Source organism: Larus michahellis, chromosome 12 (genome assembly GCF_964199755.1).
Source record: "Larus michahellis chromosome 12, bLarMic1.1, whole genome shotgun sequence".
Lineage (NCBI taxonomy): Eukaryota > Metazoa > Chordata > Aves > Charadriiformes > Laridae > Larus > Larus michahellis.
The window spans coordinates 2,031,097-2,053,357 of NC_133907.1; the positions used below are offsets into that span (position 1 = coordinate 2,031,097).

General features: G+C 44.1%; 1 protein-coding gene across 4 annotated transcripts in view; it reads left to right on the forward strand.

Annotated features, from left to right (window-relative positions):
• Positions 1-22,261, forward strand: part of CDH4 (cadherin 4) — a 455,155-nt gene that overhangs the window by 221,430 nt on the left and 211,464 nt on the right. Inside the window, exon 1 of one of the 4 annotated variants that reach the window (XM_074604742.1) lies at positions 10,237-10,357. The exons of the other annotated variants lie outside the window; for them this stretch is intronic. Coding sequence (XP_074460843.1) covers positions 10,255-10,357 — 103 coding nt within the window. The 5' untranslated portion in view covers positions 10,237-10,254. Of the gene's footprint in view, positions 1-10,236; positions 10,358-22,261 lie in introns of those variants that run through there. 4 annotated transcript variants of the gene reach the window in all.

A 22,261-nucleotide genomic window follows, 5' to 3' on the forward strand; every position in this document is an offset into this window, starting at 1 on the left:
AATTCAGAATGTGTTATGAGGATGCCCACAGAGCAAATAATGTGGGCAAATTACCTCACTGCTAAAGGGGAAATAAAAATCACATATCTACTGCAGACAATATGACAAAATAGAGCAGAAAGCAGGGGGGAAATCTCCTGTAAATACTGCGCATTCATATTCATCTGTTTTACATTAAAGCAGTAGAACCCATATAAAACTGCACTTATTAATATAAAACACTTCTAAGAAACAAAACAAATAGCTAAGTGCTGTGGAAGCAAAGCGAAGCCTTTAACGCACTGCTTCCTAAAAGAATAATCTTCTTATGTAACTTAGAGTGGCTTTTAATTATCTTCACAACTCCGGCCGGCGGAGCGGTGCTGAACTCGGTAATACATGGCCCCATTTCAGTTTTAAGTGTTACGCATGTGGCAGCAACAGTGTTTTAAGTAACCTTTTTAAGCACCTTTGTGAATTTTACTACATGTAATTAATTTGGAAGTTCTCCTATGCGCTGGTAGGTGTTTTGAAAACGTAGCCATACGGATTAGTGTCGTATGCGGTATGTATTGGCTCGGATAGAGCAGCTCCCAAAATCAATGGGTTTGAATAACGTATATGTGTGCACGTGTGTATATTTTGAAAGGAGTTCAAGAAATCGTCGTTTCTGAAAGGATGGATTTGGGTATCCGCAGTTTAGGAAACCGACAGTGAGTTTGAAGTTTGAGAAATGCTATCCTGTAATGATAAGACTGTAATATTTTATTGTGGGCCTGGCAAATTCAAAGCGTAATGAGGTTTATAGAGATGTTACTGTTGGCTTCGGCAGCAGCAAGATTGGGTCTTCAGAAGTTTGTGTGGGAGTAATCTCTATGGATAGCTCATTCACAAACATGAGTGGATCATTCAGACTCATGGGGCATGGTTATTATTCACATATAAGTGATTAATATTCAAGCGTAAAGGAATTTATTCCTCGCACTTGTTTGCCGTATAGGCAGTGACCTTTTTTCCGTCCAGAAGGCCCCCTCCCCTCGTGTCCTGGCAGAAGTTCCCATGCGGCGCGGTGGGTTAGAGGGGCTTCGTCTCGCAAAGGGGAGGGCTTTTGACAGGACACAACCTGTCCATTTAGACCAATTAGACATGTTATTTCCTGCCTAAACAGATTCATTTGAGGAGTTTGGAATGCAAATTAGGTACGGGCCTTATTAATTATATATGAGTAAACATACAATTCTGGATGAAATTGTGTTCCCATTCCTTTCGTTATTTCATGATTGAAATAAACTCCAAACCAAAGTAGGACATAATTAGCTGTAGCAAGGTTGCCTCTTCGTATTGCAGACACTAAGCATTCATCTATTAGAAAGCATTTATTTAGATATTCAATTAAAACTAGGCCTCATTGTACTGTAAATAATGTTAAAATTGACAGAAAATGGAAAGTGTTTAACTACATGCAAATTATGAAGGATGGCGTTTGGGGCAAAAATTTCATTTGGGGCCTTGCTTTGGAAAGAAACATTTATATATATATATCTTTTAAGTGACAAAATCTGAGGAGGAAGAACATCAGGCACCCCAACTGCTTGGTGTTTTTAAAAAGCTCTCCAAAGACTTGATTCCTTAGAATTCAAACGTTAAAATGCTTCACTCATTAGTATAGGGATTGGTCGTGTGTGAGCTAGCATGTATACACATACTGTAATTAGGTTTTTTATTTGATCTTTGATGAAAGTTGTGTGAGGAAAAGAGTCACCTCGGAAAACGTTCCGCTTCTGCTGTGATTGCCCCTCAGACGATGCTTACGGGGCTTTTCCGCGGCTCCCGCTGCGGCGGGGCCAGCGCTGGCCCGTGGTGAGACCTGGCGGGCGCGCGAGGGCCAAAGGAAGAACCAGTCATTCCTTCGCCGTGGAGTCCCCAGCATCTCTGTGCCGGGGCGGGTGCCACCCACCGGGGGGTGAACGTCTCCCGTTTGCTTTCCTGGGCTTGGATGTCCCTAGGAGAGGGTTTGCTGAAGCCACTTCGGGGTTTGCGGTTAGCACTAGGAAGGGCTGTTCCACTAAATGCAAGAGACTGCTCTGGATTTTTACTCCTGTCTTCCATGCTTTGGGTTTCTATAAAGCCCTTCTGATAAGCTGCCATTCTGCTTTTTTCTCCTTTATGTAAGGAGGCGAAAAAACCGTCAGTGTTTACCCGGGCTCAGACTGTTTACCGGTGCCTCAACACTGCCTCCACATGTGCTGAGAACTGCAGATTTGCAAACCCTCACTTTGCAGGTGCAAAAAAAAAATTTAAAAAACCTGCTAACATTTTGACATTTTTGGAAATCCCGTAAATAGCCTCACACCTACATGCCCCAGAATTTTCTCGTGGATTAGTATGACACACGGTTCCTGCCGCTGTTTATGCTTATTTCGGGGTTCGTCCATAGGTCGATGTTAGTCCACGTGCAAACACGGGCGCGGGTGTGTTCACGCTGATGCTGAAGAGTAAAAATTAATCCCTTCTCCAGGATAAACTCCTTCCTGCAGACCGCATTTGAATTTATTACAAAAAAATAATAGGACTTCGCACTTCTGGAAGCCAGTACATACCGCCTACTTGGCTTTTGTTATAGTGTGAGGGAAACATTAGCAAAATCATATTTCACGAGGTGAAGAAGAACCTGTGACATCCTGACACCCACATACCAGAAGGAAAAAAACCGTTAGACTAGATCTGTAATTTTACCCTCCTGAAAAAAATAAAAAGGAAAGAAAGAAAAAAGCCCTCCACCACCCTTCTTTCCCAGTGTATTTTATGTTTTTATATTCAGTGTGATTGGGAGAGAAATTTATCTTTTGTCCTATCTGGTGGCAACGTCCCATTGACATAAGTGGTATCAAAATGTGGCCCTTGATTCGGGGCATCCACATTTCCATAAGGTGGATGTGGGAAGAATGTGCCTTATTGTATAATAATCACAGACTCCCTATGCAGATGTAACATTGTCATTCTTGCAGGCATATCTTTTGTTCTCTAATACACAGTGGAATGGGAGATATAATTTAATGTGAATTACCTACAAATTGTATACGGTGCCGGTAAGTAGCTCTCTGCAGTACCTGGTATGAATTTTCTCGCACTGACAAACTGAACAATGTGTCTTCTCTGAAATTTAAAAAAAAAAAAAAAAATCTGATGCAGTAGAATACAGTTAAATTGTGAGGTGGCAAAATACATTAGACAATTTATCTAGCTAGCTATCTGTCTATCTATCCATATATCTATCCTTCTTCCTCCCTCCCTGCATTTTTTTATATATATATATATATGCTTCTAATGTTAATTTGACATAATTAGTAAATAGACACTTGAATATCTTTTAAAATTTGGGTACAAATGCCCCATAATGGAGAAGACCCATTTGCAAAGGTTCCGTAGCTGCTGTCTGTCAGATTGCAGGCGTGCAGCGTGGGGCTCGGCAGAAGCACTGTTTGCCCAGGAATACAGAGGAGCCGACTCCTCAGCACGCGTGGAGAGGCAGGCACGAAGGGATTGAATCCCTTAAAGCTGAAACGATAGTTACCTACAAAGAGGCAGGTTATTCTTCCATTAAAGCGTATGGTAAACTTGCATATTTTGGAAAGCTGGGTGAAAGAATGGACTTTAATATAATCAGATTTGTCATCTTGTCCCTGCTGCAGTATAAAAGAATTACTGGAGCTGAAAGTGTTCGTGTGGTAGGTACACGCCGGCTGCAAAACGGCTTTCGATGCCGCCGTTTCCCCCCGGGCTGCCTCCTGTAAACGGCGGGTGCGCTCGTAGCTGCAGCTTGTTCTTGACTGGATCTTGGACCCACCAAGAGCGAGAGCTGGGTCTGCCGTGCTGGTGGTGGGACAGGGACCGGGGGCTCCGGGGCACGTACAGCTCAATTGCTGTTGATGCGCTGCCTGTTCTTCCCGGGGCGCAAATGGTGAAAGGTTAATGCCAGTCTCCGGGGTCTCTGCTGGGGTATGTCATGTGAAGTCATACCTGATGCATGGCCGTGGCCTTGGAGGGTCAGGAGTTTGAAGGGGCATGTCTAAAGAGCCAGTTCAGCAGTCCCAGGGCATCGTGTAGCCGTGGGACCAGTGGCTGTGTTGAAGAACTCATTTTGGATGGGTTAAAACCAGTGTCGCAGCACTTGGGTTCACAAACCATGTCCCCGGCCAGGGCGGGATGGAGTTCAAAACTCAGCTCCTGCAGGGTGGCGAAACGTGCTGCTGCCCTGCGTTCAGTGCTGCGGCCATGGGTGCAGCGCGTCCCTGGGTCCAGGTGTTGTCTGGGGACAGCCAAATCCTTGCTGACAAAGGGAGAGAACAAAATGGAGATTTTCGAATCATTACCCATCAAATCTGAAAGGAATTTCATGGACCAAGGAAAAGCCTGCAGGGCTTTTTCTGAATTTCTGAGGCCAGCTGTAAACAATGACAGTGTTAAGAACTCAAAAAAGGTCACAATAATATTTTATAATAGCAAGTGTCAGGTAGCCTAAATGCAAGGGTTGGAGCCAGCTCTCCCCATAAATAATATATACAAACAGAAAACCGGGGGAGACGAGAGGTCTGTGCTATTCCTGCTAACATGCAGCAGTATCATTTTAATGGAAAAAAATACATATAGAAAGTACAGAAAATGTTGAATACTTTTTCAAGCTGCTCTTGAGAAACTCAGTGTCTTTGTATAAAGATGAGAATGACAGCTCATAGTACATTAAAGCGCATAGAGTTCCCAAGTCATTCAGTAGTGGCAGAAATTCACTTAATCTCAGTTTGATATAAGGCAATTTTTTTTTTTTTTCTTCCCTCCAGAATGATTGTCTGGGCATGGATGTGAGCTCTTGCTCTCGCTGCTTCCCTCCCCTGCTCGGATGGGGTGTCTGTGTGTGCACACACACCATTTCTGACATTCGGGATGCTGAGAAACATTACAGTTGATTTCACTTGTACACTTCAAATTTACACATTTAAAATAACTTTCAAAAATAATACAAACAGACTGTTATGAAAGGCTCATGTTTATCATTACCCAAACCAAAATAGGAAGAAGATGAAGACACAGTCTCAGTTCCTTACTTTTATTTTATTAAGTCCCTGACAGAATCATAGAATGGTTTGGGTCAGAATGGACTTTTAAAGATGATGTAGTCCAACCCCTTGCCATGGGCAGGGACACCTTTCCCTAGGCCAGGTTGCTCCAAGCCCCGTCCAGCCTGGCCTTGAACACTTAGTGCTGATAAAAGCAGCTGATAGAAACGTAGCACAGCTCGTGGCTGAAGTAAGTATTCAAAATGGTTGTGAAGCCTGACAGATGGCATGAGCCCTGGAAATCTTTAACTTGTAGCTATAGGACCAGGAAAGCTACTGAGAAGAATGGATGTTCTGTAGCTTCTTCATAATTTTTTCAACCACACAAAGAGATGTGGGACCTCATGAGATGCTGTTGCAGGCAGGCGTGCTTCCTGCCTTTAAAATTCTGCTTAATCTTGAATGTAAAATCTTCGGCTGTACTATTTGCATTGCAGAAAGCCAGCTGGAATAAATTCAACTCTGTTACAATAAAAATTTGTGGGCAAGACTTCTCTCCAGTAGTGTTCTTGCTGCTCTTCTCTAAATCAAACCTTGGCAATCCGTAAAACTGGAGAGAGGCAAAAACTGAATTTAGGGTTTAGCCGTAGAGCAAGGGAGCTCGGGGCCTGATATTTTAAATGTCTGTGGATAGCAAGCTGACCTCCGTCGTTACGCCTGCCCCGGGGCGTGCGCTGTGGATTACGTACGTGGGGTCTCCAGGTGTGGGGTTTGCCTGCTGGACCCACACAGGAAAATGGCAGGTTACAGACACCCAAACAGGTGCAAGTACAAAGCACGCAATGACTAATTTGTAGGGTGCCCCTATAATTTCATGCATATTAAGCCAGTTATGCAAAACGGTTTCAGTACAGCCTTTACATTTTGGAAGCACAGATTTTGCACATTCGAGTTGCTCAGTGAAACCGGAGCTCGGAGCTGTTCGTGCAGATTAGCATTTGAATATCAACCTACCCAGTTTTGGGGCAGAAAGGGAAATATCCCATGTGATTTTTCATAAAAGTAATTCTTTGTGGTTATTTTTAAAACTCCAATGTCAGTAAGTTATTTCTGAAACAAAGTATTTCTATTTTAGTGGTTAACTAAACAGCATTCACGTTCTGTTGCACAATATTTGGTATCCTGCAGAATTCATTTGCCAATTACTTTTAAACATCAGCAACTCCGTTATCCATTCCAACATCAGAGGGATTTGAAAGGGAGCTCCATGCAGGAATGATCTGATCCAGCAACATCAGGGTTATGGTTTGGGTTTTTTTTTTTTTTTTCCAGGTAGAAGTAGACTGCTATGTTCTCAAATTGTAATTTTATATATTTTTTTGCCAAGATGCAGGAGAGCTTGCCAGTTTTTACTGAAAGAATAAGAATTTTCACAAAACTCCTGTAGATCTACAAACTGTTCATAAATTTATTGACAGTTGGCAGCCCTGCTGTGCGTGCTGTACTGTTATATATCTGCCTTCCTCACATCTGCTTTGTCGGGGTATGAGACAGCGAGTCAAAAGTAGCTTAAGGAGGCTTAGCAGTGTCTGTAAATAAAATGGGGGGAAAAGCTTTATTTTTTCCTTCCTCCAAGATTTTCCTTTTTTTAACATGAAAGGATTTTAATGAAATTCTCGAGTCTTAAGAACAGCAAGTGCAAAACAAAGGGGTCTGGCTGCTGTGTTTGCTGTGAATAATTCCCTCAGACGTGACATGAAGGAGTGGAAAAGAGCATCCTCCAAATGCAGAAAGCGAAGTCTCCATTGCCAGGAGAATCACTCTCCTGCTGCTGCTTTTACTGTTGATTAAAATAGGTAATATTAGTGCTAGGACCCCTCTGTTAACAGGTGATATGTAGATGATAACAACATCCTGGCTATTTTTTTGTCTTCTTCCATAAAAAGGCTACCAGTCATTTAGAGCATGACGGCTCCGAATATCAGTGTAGTTCCAAATCTTCCATCATACAGGAAAAACAGGCTGCTTTGGTTTTTCTCTGGCGCAGTTTCCTTGCGCGGGGCCGAGCCTGGGGAGCTCCTGCCGCTGCTCGGCCGTGATGCATCGCTCGGGGGATTCTGCTGACTGCGCTGTATAAATCGCAGCCCTCCCGCCCAGTCCTGCAAAGTCAAATTTAACCGGTAAAATTGAAGTGCGGTGTCTGGGGCTTAGCGAAGCAAGGCAAATCCTTTCTGTAAGCTCTAGAGGTGACCTTTTATACCACCTCCCACACCAAGCCTCCTCATTTTATTTTTGACACTAAATATAAACCATAGGAAGGGCTAGTGAGAGGGCTGTAATACTTATGCTCTGCTTGTGACTTTTAAAAGAATTTTCAGCAAAACTAGGAATCTCTCCTGTTTGCGATTTGACACAGTTAGAGGGACTTCGGTGCCATGACAAATGACAGTATTAACTCAACACCCTAATTCAGGTGAACAGAGCCATTGGCCAGATTTGATCCTTCCACAGGCGCTGGGTAAGCACAGCGACAGGGCTGCTGAATCAGATGATAGTTTAAACATCTACTTCGTTTTAATTTTACAAAATGAGCCTAAGAAGTATTTTTAGGGAATGTTTAAAGTACAAAGGAAAACTTTGTTTAAAAATAGACTTTTGACAATGTAAAATAGGTTAGTGCTTCCTTTGAGGCAAACAAACAACCCACTTAAGAATTAAAAATTTCCAAGCAAATGATTTGGAAATCCTTCCTTCTTGAAGCATGATCAAAGTAAAGTCTTGACAGGTAGCATTTATCACAGGTAGTACCTTCTGCTCACTAAGTACTTGATGAGGCAAAAAGAAAAATTAAAATGGTGGTTCGTAGTTACATGAGTGTCTGTTGTACTTTGAGCATGAAAAGACTCCCTTTAGGAAAAATCTGAGTTTGCACAGAAGCTGCAGCTCTGTTTTGAAACTGCGGGTTTGTCATTACACAACTGGATTTCTGGTTGGGAGAAAGAGGAACGGGGAGGAGGTGGTGGATTGCTCTCGCCAGCCTGCCCCGCGGAGTGGGACTGGTTGGTCGCTCTCCTGCGTTCATCAGGATAGTGGGCCTTGAAATGTTCCACGTGGTGGGGCTTCAGCTTTGCTTCCACAACATCATCCCATAATCTCGCGCAGAGCACTTGAGTGCTTCGTTTCCAGCCTGGAAATGGACGAAGTGAAATGAATAAGGATTAGTTAGGGTCTGAGGAGAGAGCGTCCAGAGGCGTAGAGGACGGTTAGGGCACCCGGTTCTTTTCCAAAGCCTTAGGAAGTCAGGCGTCTGGTACGCACGTAAACCTCTCCACAAGGCAAAAAGCATACGTCGTTGTGTTGTGCTGCATTAAGAGGAAGAAGCCTCTCTGTGACAAATTCCTCCCCATCTTAATATTCAGGCTTAATTTCTCTTCATTAATTTAATTCCTTCTCTCCTAGGTATAGTAGCTGACACCCTTCTCAATATTCACTTTCTTCTTTCTTACTTTCCTTGAGGTCAGGCTTTGAACCGGTGCGTTGTGCTTTCGGTGATGAAATGATTTTGTATTTTTCCTCCCCCCAAAAAAAAGATTTTTAAATGAGAAAAATTTATTTCCTTCTTCCTTAACTTGATTTAGATGTCAGGACATTCCCTGTCTGTTTAGAAGCAGAAAATGTGACGGTGAACAGGGAGATCGAATGATAACTGAGATCCTGTCGAGAATGCAAAGAATGGGTCTAGGTTGTGTTTTTAAATATTTCTGAATTGTCATCGTGCTTAGAACTTGAAACACCTTTTCAAGAAGAGTTATGGCGCAGTAGCAACAGATTTCAGATCTTGCTTGTAAGGTAGTCAGTCTGATACTTCTTGAGTGGGTAGAAGGTGTACAGTTAAGTATCCCCCCCGTGAAAAGAGTATGTTTGCAAGAACAGCCATGTCAAAATTTAGTGAGCACTGTAAGTGGTTATGAAATATAGCTGCAGTGTGTGGAAGGCATCCAAATAAATCCCATTTCAGCTGTTGAGATCCACCATTGTAGATTTATGGGCACTCTTTTCTTTGCATGAAGGACAGGATCTCGGGGCAAGGAGTGCTGATTCTGTTTTCCTGGTGAGAAGTGACCCTTCTCTGTGTTTTACTGAGCAGCTGATTCTTAAAATAAATGGACTAAATGGGGGAAAGATTTATTAAGCGTATCTGGCAAGTCACAGCCCCACCGCAAACACGGCAAGAATATACAGCCTAAGTGAGCTCCAGCCTAATGGATGCAACTTAAAAGAATTTATTTAAAGAAATTTTTAGTTTCTTGTCCATCCTTTGCAGCAAATGGGCTTCAGTCAGCAGTATTCCCTTCAGTCTAAGCACAGCGCTGCCTGATGGCGGGCTCCCGGGGGAACCCGCACTGCAGAAGGCACACGTTTCTTGGGTACCTGTGCCTGCAACTGATGTCAAACTTTTAAAATATTTAGGAAGGTACAACTGCAAATTGAGAAAAGGAGCATTACCCACGCGATGCTTTTAGCATTTTTTGCTGGAGGTTGCAAGACTTTGCAAGGAAGGCGCTCAGACTGTTGGCTGCACTCAAATACCCCCGCGTGCACTTGCAGTAAAAATGAAGCCTTTGAGCCAGCTTTTTTCTTTTGCAGATGTAGACACTTAACCACAAGCCACCTGATTGTCAGCAGTGGTGAGCAATCACAGCTCCCATTCATCTTTTTGAGAGCCTCAGTGCTTGCTACTGTTGGAAATAAGGCCACTTGTGCTTAGGTGCCTAACTTTGAGAAAGTGAGTTTGAAATTGTTTTGCCTTGAAAGGGAATTACAGTGATTTGCCTTCTTGAAGGTGACTGAGCCAATCCAACACACTTGCATTGACCGTGGAGTCTGAGTTCTTCCTGGAAGGCTTTGCAGGTGACTTCATGGGTTTCAGCAGTCTTCAGGTGATGACACTGCTCTTCCATCCATCACACGTGTGCTTTGTGTTTGTCTTAGCCATTGCTGCACTGGTCAAATCTTGACTATTGTCTGTGAGCAAATGGAATGCCGTCCTTGCTGCGTCCCTCTTGATCAAAATGAGTAACAAAAGAAGAGTTAATGCATTCATAGTGTTCTCCCAGCAGCCTGTGGATGCCCAGGTTCCTGCTCTGGCACATTCCTGAGTTGCTCTGGTCCACGCTGTTTGCAGACATCCTGACTTCTTGCTGATGTTCTGTCCGTGCTGATGTTCCAAAACACATTTCCAAAGGCCACAGATGTCGTCAGCCCATTTTGTTTTAGTAACCCTGGTTCGCACAAATACGGAGGGCCGTCACCCAGCTGTGGAGGTATGTGGATTTTACAACCGGTGCTGTATTATTTAAGAACAAACACATGCAGAAGAGACGTGATCTGGTATGGAAACAAACCCAGTTCTTAGTGACAGATGTCTACAGAGTTTTGGCTTTCTGAAAGCATGGGACTTCCTGATTCCTGTTACCAACATTCCATCTTCCACCTGTCATGAAATAGGAGCCCTTCAGGGTATAGATTCCATTCCGTCATGTTCACTGATAAGCACAGATGAGACACGTCCCTCCGTGCTCAGAAACCCTTCCTTATCTAGTTCAGATACCTGTTCCTCATAGGAAAAGTCCCATTCTTAAGGTTTTCTTCCACAAGAGTCCTTACTAAAGCCGTACTTTACAACTTCAGTGCAGCCTTCTTTGAGCCAGTTGAAGGACTGAGCATTACATAAATGCCATAGGGAAGTTATGGATCAGGGTTATGGACAGATTATTTCTTTTTAAGTGTTGCTACCCGGTTTATGACATAAACCTGTCAATAACCTGTCTTTAAATGCAATCAATGAACTAACCTTGACTGAAGCAGTGCATGGAAGCAGTGCCCCAGCCCAGAAACCCGTCTGCAGATTCAAGCCCTTGCAGATCAGGGTGTGTTTTTGCAGCAAGGTGCTTGCAGGGAGGCCCAGATTCAGATGGCTTCGGGCTCTTTGCCTCCTGATTCCCGGTTGCTGGGTCTGCACAGACACCTCGCTAATTGGAAACATTAGGTGCAGGAACTCAAGTGGAATTTAGACTGTCTAAATCCAGGCTCAAGTGCTTTCATTTTGCATTTTTTCAGATATGCAGTGGAAGAGTAAATTGATGGTAACACATGTAAAATAGCACAATTGCTTTTTAATTACTGATCTAAATGGGAAGCAATTATCGGGAGAGTAGGCAGGAGTTTGAACAAGTGTTTAAATAGCAGTTGACAAAAATTTTGGTTTTGTCCAGTGTTTTTTCCAGAACATTCGCTGTTTGCTTTGAGACACGCCTGCAGTGAGAAATGAGCAACTTTAAACACCTCCTTCTCGCATGTAGTAGTGGGATTTCCAGTGCCTGAAATCTGTGTTAGGCCCGGAGCAGACCGTTCAGACAGTTTTCCAAACTGAAGAGACTGAGAGATACTTGGAATTTCCTATTGCCTTGCCGTTGCCTCTTAAAATTTCTGCTTTTCCTAAATTTTTTCTCCTTAGGCTATAAAAGGCGAGTTGTTGTATGTCTGTGTACTTCACAAGACTCTGCATTCAGAAGGATGAAATCAGATATGTGTTTCAGACACACATCATTTATTGTGACCTTTTGGTGGTTTGAATGTAGCTAATCTCCCAGTTCTAGTTTGCTGCGCTTCCCTTGCTTCTCTTCTTCCAGGTTCCTTCTTTCTCCCAACTTTTAAAATCCCATGCAAGTAACCTGTATGGAAGTTTGCTTAATAACAGCACCGAGATAGAGAATTCCCACTGACAGCGTGTGCTGATGTGTGCAAAGATGTGTAAATAAGCTGAACGTTGCAAGTGTTTGAGAAACAGCCATAATGCAAAAATACCCTTCTGTTTAAGACTGTCAAAGGGCTTGACCTCAGATTTGCTGAGAGTAAAGAAGATTCCACTTGTTTAAGCAGACTGTGTATCCAGCCATGGACTTTTCAGTGGGTTTTTTAATACTCACTAGACCAACAACACGAACTGACAGAAGAAAGTCTAAAAAAGGAAGTATTAGAACAGAAGGAAATGAAATGCAGCTAAATAAAATTGATTTTGTTTCATCAAATACTTTTTGAAGTTATGAAGTTGCGGTATTTATCTTAGAAATACTTATTTTCTGCATGGATTTCAGAGCTATAAAAATATACATTCTCCTTTGTCAACATTTTTTCCTAAAAGGGTTCCGTTTAGATAGCTGGACATGCACTAATCCCTTTTTATTCTACAAAAGAAAGAACGAGGAAAAGAGAAAACAAAATTATTTGAGTCCTTATGAACTCAAACAATTTGTTTAAATGTATTTTATGCCAAATTTGCATACTGAGCCGGAAAGCTCTCGGGATGAATCATACGGACTTCAGAAGCCCGAGCATTCAAGCAGTACAAAGGACAGGAAATCTGAAAAATGATGTCTAGTTTCTGGGTTTGGAATAACCCTGTAGGTTTTCACTTGGGCAGACCTTGGTAGAAGGGGTCGTATCCCGAAAGGGGCTGTAGGCTCTGGCTGCGCGGGGTTTGGCTCCGCGCTGGGCCAGACCGGTACCCGAGGGACCAGCAGGCAGGATGGCTGCCGGTCCCTCTCCTGCCGGCGTTTGCCATATGCTGTAGCGAAGAGTTCATTGCCACAAGATGTCACTGACACTAAGAATTTACCGAGGAGCTTCAAGGGAAAATATGGCATTTAAATGGCTGAGAAGCATTCACAGCTTCGAAGTACCCTGCTTGATAAACAAAAGACAGCATGAAACTGCTTGGAGCTGATCTGCAGTTCCTGGGGTCAGGATAAATGACCCGGGCAGGGTGCAGTGTTCTGCGAACGGCTCCCGCACTCCGTCTGCAGCACCTCCCGACATCCCGGCTCCGGTTTCTGTTTTAGTCAGCAACTGGTGTGTGCCAGATCCTCAGTCTGTTAGATGGGAGTGACAATAATTACTTGTTTCCCAGGGATGGTGAAACGCTTAATTGCCTGAAATTGTAGTCTTGACATGAAAATACTTGGAAACAAAAGTGTTATTGGGATACTCTATTGCTGTTAAAACAGCAGCTTTCCCCATCATTAATATATCCACCACATTCTGGAAAGAAATTCATAGGAAAACCAACAGAAATGACAAATAACGCCAAACATTTTAAATAGTGGGTCTGTACTGTATTCACTGCTAGGTTTGTGGTTAGTCATAACGCAAAACGAGCCTGTGGTGTACCAGTAAGGGTGGAGCTGGAGCACGCGGAGTTCAGAGAGGGGTAAATACCCAAAGTGCCTCTGGCTGAACGCTTCGAGCTGCTGGGATGGGCAGGTGGAGATGTATCGGGATGCTTCAAATGGTCTCACAGTCACAGCAACACCTTGGAGTGCAGAGGAAAGAGGGTCCTTGCTCGGTGCCCAGTGTGCGCGTCCAGCTGCATTTGTGCCTTTGCCGTGGGGAGGCTGCAGATACCAAATAACTCAGAGATTTTGCCTTCTCCAAGATACTGAGGGATTTTTCCTTATTTACTCACTGGCTGTGTAGCCGAGTGACTGGAAGGGCCTGGGAAACTGTGCTTTGTCAGTAGGTGTGTACTGAGGTGGAAATCGCCATTGCTGATACGCATTTTCTAACACATATGCAGAATTCTCCATAGGAATATACTGGATTTGAGCATTTCCACTGAATTGACGGCAGACTGAGGCTCAGGCAGGAGCACAGTAAAATGGGAAATATCCATTGTGGGAGAAATTCTGGAATTTCACGCCTGAAAAAGGAAGGGAAATTTCTCTTGCAGTTGTGTGTCTGAAAAATTTCAACTGGAAATACGTCAGTATTCCTTCTGTAAAGTTTTGTTTCTATGAAGTCAAAATGCTTCATGGCAACTTTTATCAGGGGACATTTATACTTTGGGTCCTTCCAGAGTTTTTCAAGCCAGCTTTCCCTTTTGTGGTAGTATGAATACTTCCTCAGGGAAATAAACGTAACTGAGTCTCCCCTGTAACAGATCGTGGCGCTAGCCACTGCGGGGTCAATAGGAAACTGTACGTGGCACTTCAGCAAGTTATAACTTTTTGATTGAAATTTGTAATGTGTCAGAAGAGAGTCTTCTCTGCAAGTTAAATTTCACAGAGGAAAATCTTAACGCTTCCAGATGTGTCTACTAAGTAAAATAGTGAATCGAAAACATGAGACAGTATCAAGTACAGCTTTGTGAAACATTCCCCAGCATCCCAGGATCGCTGTGACATCCCTGCCTCTGACGCTCTCCCTTTCCCAGGCACTGCCGGGGGTCTCTTATGGCCTTTACAGAGGAGAGTTTCTCCTCCTGGTGTTGCGCCGTTGCCGATCCGTGGCTCCAGCAGAGATGAGGTACCTCTGGAGGTAAACCTTCAACATGCTCCGGGTTTATCCCGACGTGCGGTTGGTCAGGGCGAGATGTGCGAAGTCAGTCACGTTCCAGATGAAGCCGGGTGTCCTGTGATTGCCAGCTGGCCCTCTGTTGAGAAATGTCCCTAATTCCCGTAATAGTGTGCCTATTTCATGGTACTTTAAAGTGAGAACTCTCGAGTGGCTGGCCACATAAGCAGCTTTCACATAAACACTTCAGTTCTGCTTCACCAAAAAAGGCTTAGGTGCTGATAAGTGAAGCTACACGCTTTGACATGACAGAGAGCTGTTTAGTTTGTGTGGTACAATTAAATTGTCTCAGGCAAGTCAGACCCCCCAGGTGGGCTCGGACCATATAGGTGCCTTTCTGAAGAACTCCTCAGTGATCTCCTGCTGTTTTGTCCTTTCGGGGCAAGATCTGGCTTGTTACCCCCCTCTCTGTTATTTGAGTAGAACCAAAACTAGATGCCATGGGCAAAGCAGTGTCTGCTGAGCACATTTCTTTAAGCTCTGCTTTTTTATAAGGTATGCGTGCAAGTTTGTGCAAATTTGCAGGTAGAAACCCGTGCACAGCTGTGTGCCTATGGACTGTGATCATTTCGGGGACTCTCTTTGTGCGGGTGGCAGTTTGATGCACAGAAGAGTCGTTCTGGCACACACACACTGAGTGTATGCGAGCATCTCTCATTAGATTTGTACATCAGTCGAGTTCTTGTTTGGATGCTTGACCTTTGTAAGATGGAGTGTTTGAAGACTTAATATGGAGGTCTAAAGCTTCAGTAGGTTTTACTTAAAAGGCATTTTGTACAAAGTTTCTTATTAGTTTCACCGGGGCTAAGTTAAGCCTTATTTGTTCAAGACTCCAATTCCAGACAGTCTCTGGACTTAGTACGTCAGGAGGCAGACGTACTGCGAGGTCTCACGTGTTGCTTCCCATGTACGCACCCACGGCTTGGGCTGAGCCTCATGCGTCCTGGGGCATGGCAGAAAATACAAGTATTGTCCTTTGGGTGGTAACTTGACATTGACTTAGCAGGTGTTTCTGTTGCTTAAAGCGTTCTTTCTAACCGGCGTGGTCCTTTCTGGTTGGTTTTCCTGAAATGCCACGCTTCCTTCCCCGTCATCCCCCAGCTGACGAGTCAGGCGAAGCTCCATCCTGAGGAGCTTCACGGAGCAGGTGGTCGTCTGCAGACCTTGTGTGCCTCCTCTCTCAAGCTAGTGGTGAGCAACAGATTCGGGGTCTTTGTGGCTCATTTCCAAACTTGTTGCAGTGGGATTCCAAGGGAGGTGTTTCTGGCACGTGTACGTCCCCCTTTACTAATGCACTCTCGACAGCATTAGTAGCCCACTGATTATTCTTGCCATATGGTCTTGGGACCCAGCAGTTGTTACGGGAAGATGGGAAGTAAGACAGGGTGTTTTTCAGCAAAGACTTGGAGATGTTCTCTCTCCTGGTGCAGCCACAGCACGGCTACAACGCTTGAGCTGTCAGTCAGCTCGCACGGGGGACAGGACGTTTTTGTTGGAGAACCTGCTGGCCGTGGTTTATTCCCCCTATCCTCCGTGCGCCGTAGGGCATAGCTCATAGGCACTGCCAGATCTTCTCTGCCAGATTTTTCCAAAGCAGATGGGTTGTGAAGGATATATATGTTAAGATATTGGCAGAGGGTAGTTAACACTAAGCTGTTAGAGTTTGTGGCTGAATGTTATTACTGAGAGAGGCTCCCTAGTAAAGTGTACGTGCTTTAGGATTTTACATGCATCCGAAATCATGGTGTAGACATTCTTACGTGGTAATAAATGTGGACAGTCAGAATGTACACCAAAACGTGCTTTACCATGGGAAAATAAGGCATGGGCGTTAGTGAGAGTGGGATGCTGAGCCCGTGCTTCTGTTTCACGAGCATGAATGGAGCCTGAGGAACGTTTCTGGGTGAGGTCTTTGATTCATTCATACTTCCGTGTGAATGAATCAAAGAACGTCTTCCCGCATCTCTCCTGCCGGGCCTCAGGTAGACAGGGAGTTGGTGCAGCCACTTTCCTACCAGCTTGGTTTGAAATTCAGAGGTTTTGAGGCTTCGCCAGGCTCGGCTGGAGCTGATCGTTGCAGGTTACTGTCATTGCCTGGTGTGGTGCTTGGTCAGTGGGTACGTCAGGGTGTAACCAGCGTGGCTACCTAGTGCAGGAATATTTGCACACTACAAAGATTAATAAAGCTAAAATAAATGGCATTCAATCATTTTATTATGGGTATCGCTTACAGTGTAAATCTATCTTGAAAAGGGAGAGCTTTGTCTCTCTGAGATTTTGTTTTCTGCTTTGGCTTTTTATTCCTCATAGAATTGCACTGGAAGACTCCAACCAAAACATGGGTTTGACGTTATTATGAAATGCAGGATTTCAGCTATTAGTAAAGTATTTAGTACGTTCTACTGTGAAATCAGTTCTCTTATATGAATGCTGGTATAAGCATAACATAGGTGAACAATAATCAGAAATCGGAGGATCATCACCAGAAGTGATTGATGGTCCCCTGTCAGAATGAATTTCTTACCATACATTTTCTGCCTAGGAAGTTTTAGGGAGGGGCAGGGGGAGCTAAAAAAAATATTGTTCTGTTTCATTTTATTGTTTTCTTGTTGCTGTTGGCAAATGCCTAACCTGCTGTCTGTTTCTACTGTATTAGGTTGCAGAGGGAGAAAAATAAATAGTGAATCTTTTAAAAAACCAATCTTTTATTAATAGGGAAGGGATTAAAAACAAGCAAAAATCCATATTTTCATTAAATGTTTCATGAAGTGTCCTTGTTTTGTGGAAACATTTTTAAAATATTTGTCAGAGAACCAGGTTCTTGCAGACTGAACTATTCTTGCTAAATACTAAAGTATTCCAGCATGGGGGAAGAGCAGTTGTTAAAAAACACCCCGTGCGTTTATTTCTTGAGGGGGTTCAAAATCGTTCTTTCAAAACGCACCTGCTCTGTGTCGGTGAGAGGATTAACTCCGGTCGTGGGGAGGCAGGGCTGTGTCCCAAGGCCCGTGGCGGGCCGTGGGTGCCCCGCAGAGGATGCGGGGGCGCGGAGCCCGTCCCCAGCCAGCCCCCGCCGGGGGCCGTGCCTTGGCAGCATCGCTCCCCTCGCTGCAGGGCTGTGCCTCGCTGCCAGCACAAAACCGACCGGGAGGAGGGAGGTTTTCTGCAAGGAAACCCAGCGTACCTAGAGCAAACAAACAGAGCCGAAATCACTTCGCAGGCGGCTTTTTGAAGCCTCCCTTTGTTGGCTGGGGAGTGCAGTGGGAACATCCATTCTGTGCGGGAGCCGAGCGCGTTCACTTAAGAATTTTGCCACCCAACTTCTCAGTACTTTAAAGGCAAGATTAATGAGCACTTTATCCAGCGCATATGAGCTGCCTATCAAGAATATTTTCAACAGTGCACCAGTGATACACTGCAGATAGTGCTGACAGAAGCTAAAGTGAAATGTCATACTTTCAGATCTGACGCTGTGTGCAGTTGGAAGAGGGCCTGTGCTGCCTTCAGAGACTGACAGCTAAATCCTTCATTCTTTCAGCTTCCAACATATGGCATGAAGTAGGGTGTGAAAGATAAATTTCTTTGGATAGGTGCAGAAAATATGTGCAACATTTTTACTGGTTGGCTGCATAGAAAGATCAAAACAGACGTGTTTTCCAAGAGCAAGAATTTAAGGCTTTGATATCGTACATCCAGATTGCCCGTATTAATGATGGGTACCTACGTGGAGGAATTAATAGCATTCTGCATAAGTGTGGCGAGGACCACGTGAGGGAAAATGGGTTAGGGGGCCACAAGAGTTCCCTGTCTGCCCTCATTTGCCTTGTGCCGTAGTTTTTGTTGAAATAAAGAGTTGGAGGAAAGTTCCAAGTATGACTCAACTTCTCTCTCCATCGCTGGAAAGTGTCCAGGGTGCCACGCTGATCTGTCTGTACCACTGCACGCCTCTGGGTTCTCTACCGTCTATCCTGAGTTATTTCAGGACGCTGAGATGGGATCAACTGTGAGGCAAATCAGTCGGTCTTAATCATACAGTACCTGATAAAACCCTGTCAAAAATATGGTATGTGCTTAATATTATGTTACTTAAGGATTCCATCTTTACAACTGAAGCAGAATGCTTCATATAGGTGGGTGTTGTAGCCAGACAGAAGATAAAATATTAGTCTTGATTAACTCAAAGTAAACAGATGTTCTCTGATGCTAATATCGCTAAAAACTATATTCATAACTGTATATATTAGGATCAATGAAATTTATTCTCTCAGGAGATCTGAGCTGTTGTGAGTTGACAGGCAAAGCAGCCAGGCAGACATGGAAACCCGTCCATAAATATGCAATGGTAATATAGAGTACATGAAAGTGTGGGATTTAAGAATGAAAAAAAAGCACTTTTATATTGTCCTTCTATAAGAATTAGGAAAAAGACTCCTACTGATCAAATACGTCCCCTTTTTGAAGCCTCCCCCCTTATCCCTCTTGCCCTGCCCGTCTGCAGCCTGTTCCCCCCATTCCCCGTTCAGTCGGACGGGACTGGCTCTGCTCCACCTCGGCCTGTCCCCCGGGTAGCGGCTCCCCTCACCCCCCGGTGCGAAAGATGCTGCTTGTTTCTGGCGTGCAATGTAAGGAAGGTTCTCCGACACGCATTTTCAAGTATTTATTTTAACTCCCTAAAACGTTACCCAGAACAAGTTCAATGCGTAACGTTCCCTTTTCACCTGCAAGTTGGTGACAGAAGCACCCAGTGGGAATATTCCCAATAGAAAATGGAAATGTAAAAGCCCTCACTTTGGTGACTGTGGAAATCAGATGCCTCTGGAAGTAGAAGTGCTATTTAAAATGTCACATTCTGAAAGTATGGCTAGAAGATTTCACATATCACAGAATATTGGGAAATGATTATATTTATACCTTTGTCACAAAACCACTGTTCTGTGCTGTTGCATGTTCTCATTGCACTACATGGTAACAGCGATGTATTTGAATTTTAATGTGAAACGTGGTCATCTAAGACACACTTTGACCTTCTCAATATTTTATATGTTAACCAGCTGACCGTTCCGTGCTTCCAGAAAGGTCACTCTGGCTGCAAACAGAGAAGTGCCGAACAAATAAGAGAATACTGGTAAGCTCCGCGCAGGGCATCCTGTTGCCATGATTCAGAAAAAATACAGCGTTCAAAGTCTGATGTCCTCATGCAGTAACACATGTTGCGATGGAAACACGTCTAGTCCCCCAAGTTACTAGTTGTGCCGTGGTTAGCAATAAGACTGGGAAGAGGTATGAAGTTAACTTGCTTTCATTACAGCTTTAAGATTTATTCTGCTTTTCTCCTGGACTCGTACCTTTCCAGCAATCGGAGGAAGAATTTGAGTACTGAATATTCCGACACACTGTTTACATTTTAAAATCATCTTCAGATTTATTAAGGTTGCATCTCTGCAGGATGAAACCTACTTTAGAGGCTAATAGTAATAGCAATATTTTATATATAGAGGTGCTTTCTAACACGGATAATTCTGAAGCATTGCACAAATGTGCTTCACCTTGGTCTTGTAGCACTGCTTGTACAAAAAGATAGGCTATCCATCAGCAGAGAGACTGCTTTAAATTGCCAGCTTTAGGGACAAATACGTTCTTTCCTCTCCTCCGCTCTGTAAAAGCAGCTCTGCCCTGGGGCCGTGATCCCCCTGGGTCTCAGCCTGTGCTTCAGGCGAGCATCCGTTCCCCAGGTGTAGGGACAGGACGGACCAAGCCACGCAGCCTCTGTAGAGGTTTCGGGAGCCCTGGACCTCTGGGAACTCCGCTCCTGGAGGGAGGCAGGGAATGGAGATGGGACAATGTGCTGGAATGTAAATTGGGAATAATGCCAGCGAAATCCGTGAATGCGCTACTATTTAAGATAAGCCTGAAATTAGACTCCAGCTGCATTTATGGATACGTGCCCTGGCTATTTGCTGTAAGAACCCAGAGGAGCAGACACCTTTGAGTGTATTCTTCTTTTTATTTCTCCTTTTTGGTTGCAAACCACCTCATTTAGGTATAGTTGATTCATATTATTTCTCCGCTTAGCACTTACATGAGCCAATGGAACTGCCTGCAGAGTTGCCAGTTAGTTCCAGCCGAGCTTGGCAGCCGGCCCCTCGGAGCCAGCTGGAATTCCACACTGGCAGCCACCGGCAGAGGGGACTAACCCGGCACCAGCCTTCAGTCCCCAGATCCAGGCTGGCTCTCACTGGGCGCATGAAGTAGGAAAATACTTTATCCCAGTATCAATTTTTGCAACCTGGTCCCCATCCTAATGTTCCATTCGACAAATCAGGAATGCAGAGGAGCAAGGTGTGAGTCACGTAACATCCTGTGTCCAGTTCTCATCTACGATACAAACCCTCCTGTCTTTCACCCTACATCCCGTGTGTTTAGAAATGGTTTAATGTATAGCTTTGCCATTATTTGTTTGTGAAAAAAATCAGAGGCAACCCCATAATGTTTCTTACAGAGCTCTTTATGATGTGCCTATACCTTACCCACCACGCTGGGATCCAGTCTTATTTTGACTCTCTTTGGAATTGCTGTCAGGAGAAGGAAAAGAAAACCAATATCGGTTGTACTAAATTAAAGCCTGGTCCTGGTGTCCTGCCAATAGTGATAAATAATTGCCAGTCTTTTGTGCTTGGCAGAGAGTGTGTGGTGGTGGGCAAATGTGAAATCACGGGTGCATCGCGAAGTTTGTTGATGGCAGGGCCAATGGCAACCTCTTAAACTTCTACAGACATCTGTGGGATAGTATCTGATTGTCTTCATTCTCCTCGTCGTGGGATAATCCCCTTTAAATCTAGATGCGAGTATAAATCCAGTGCAGATCTATTGAAAGTACTTCAGCAACAGTGGAAGAGAGACCTGGCTGGAAAGCGTTCTTTGCCATCCCCACTGGCACCGGAGGGGACTGTAGATCTCTAAGAGACGTGCCACGGTTACAGACTGCCCTTTCTTCCTCTCTCTTCCTCCAAGTATTGTCATATTATGACCTTTAGGCAGGCTGGATGCCGAGCCATGACCGAAGCTGTGCGAGATGTAAAAGCACCATAAGCAAAGAGAATCATGCAGCTCATTGATTTTTGCAGTTTGTGCATTTGCCGGCGTACAGCAGCAAGACGTTAGTGTCACGTGCTGTTTCCATTCTTTTTTAAAAATGAATCTTTTCAGTGTCGAAGGAACTATGCAAACAGCAAAAAGACCATGAAGGAGGTTCATAAGCGGTTCTGAGAAAAGCTCAGGAAGTGAATTACTCTTGGCCATAGTGTTCATAGTACTGTAGGCATTAATGTATGTAATTCAGAAATTACAGCCCATTAATTCGTGCATGGATGCCAGCTGATTGCATTGTCCTGCTTGTTTTCCTCTTGAGGTACTGAGTCATGGCCTTTCTGCACGCACAGATGCTGTGATTTGGGCAGCAGTTCTGCTGACAGGTAGCTCCGGTTCCATGCAAAGCACAATTTGAAAAGGAAGATTTCTTAAAAGGACACCCAGAGTCTAGAAAAATGGAATAATACAGGGACCACGGGATTAAGTTACTTTACAAAGTATAGAAGCATCCTTTGTCATGGGTCTAGATAGGCTGTGAATAATATTACACTAGTAGAGAAGCAGAGCTGAGGGGGGCTCATTACTGTAGTCGGATTACAGAATTAATTTTGCTTATTAAACAGATTGTTTACAAAATCATCTCCGTGTTACAGAGGTCAGTCAGTGGATACCCCAATTTACCAGTTGTTCAAGTTGAGCGCATGGGGTACAGGGTAACTTCCCTGCTT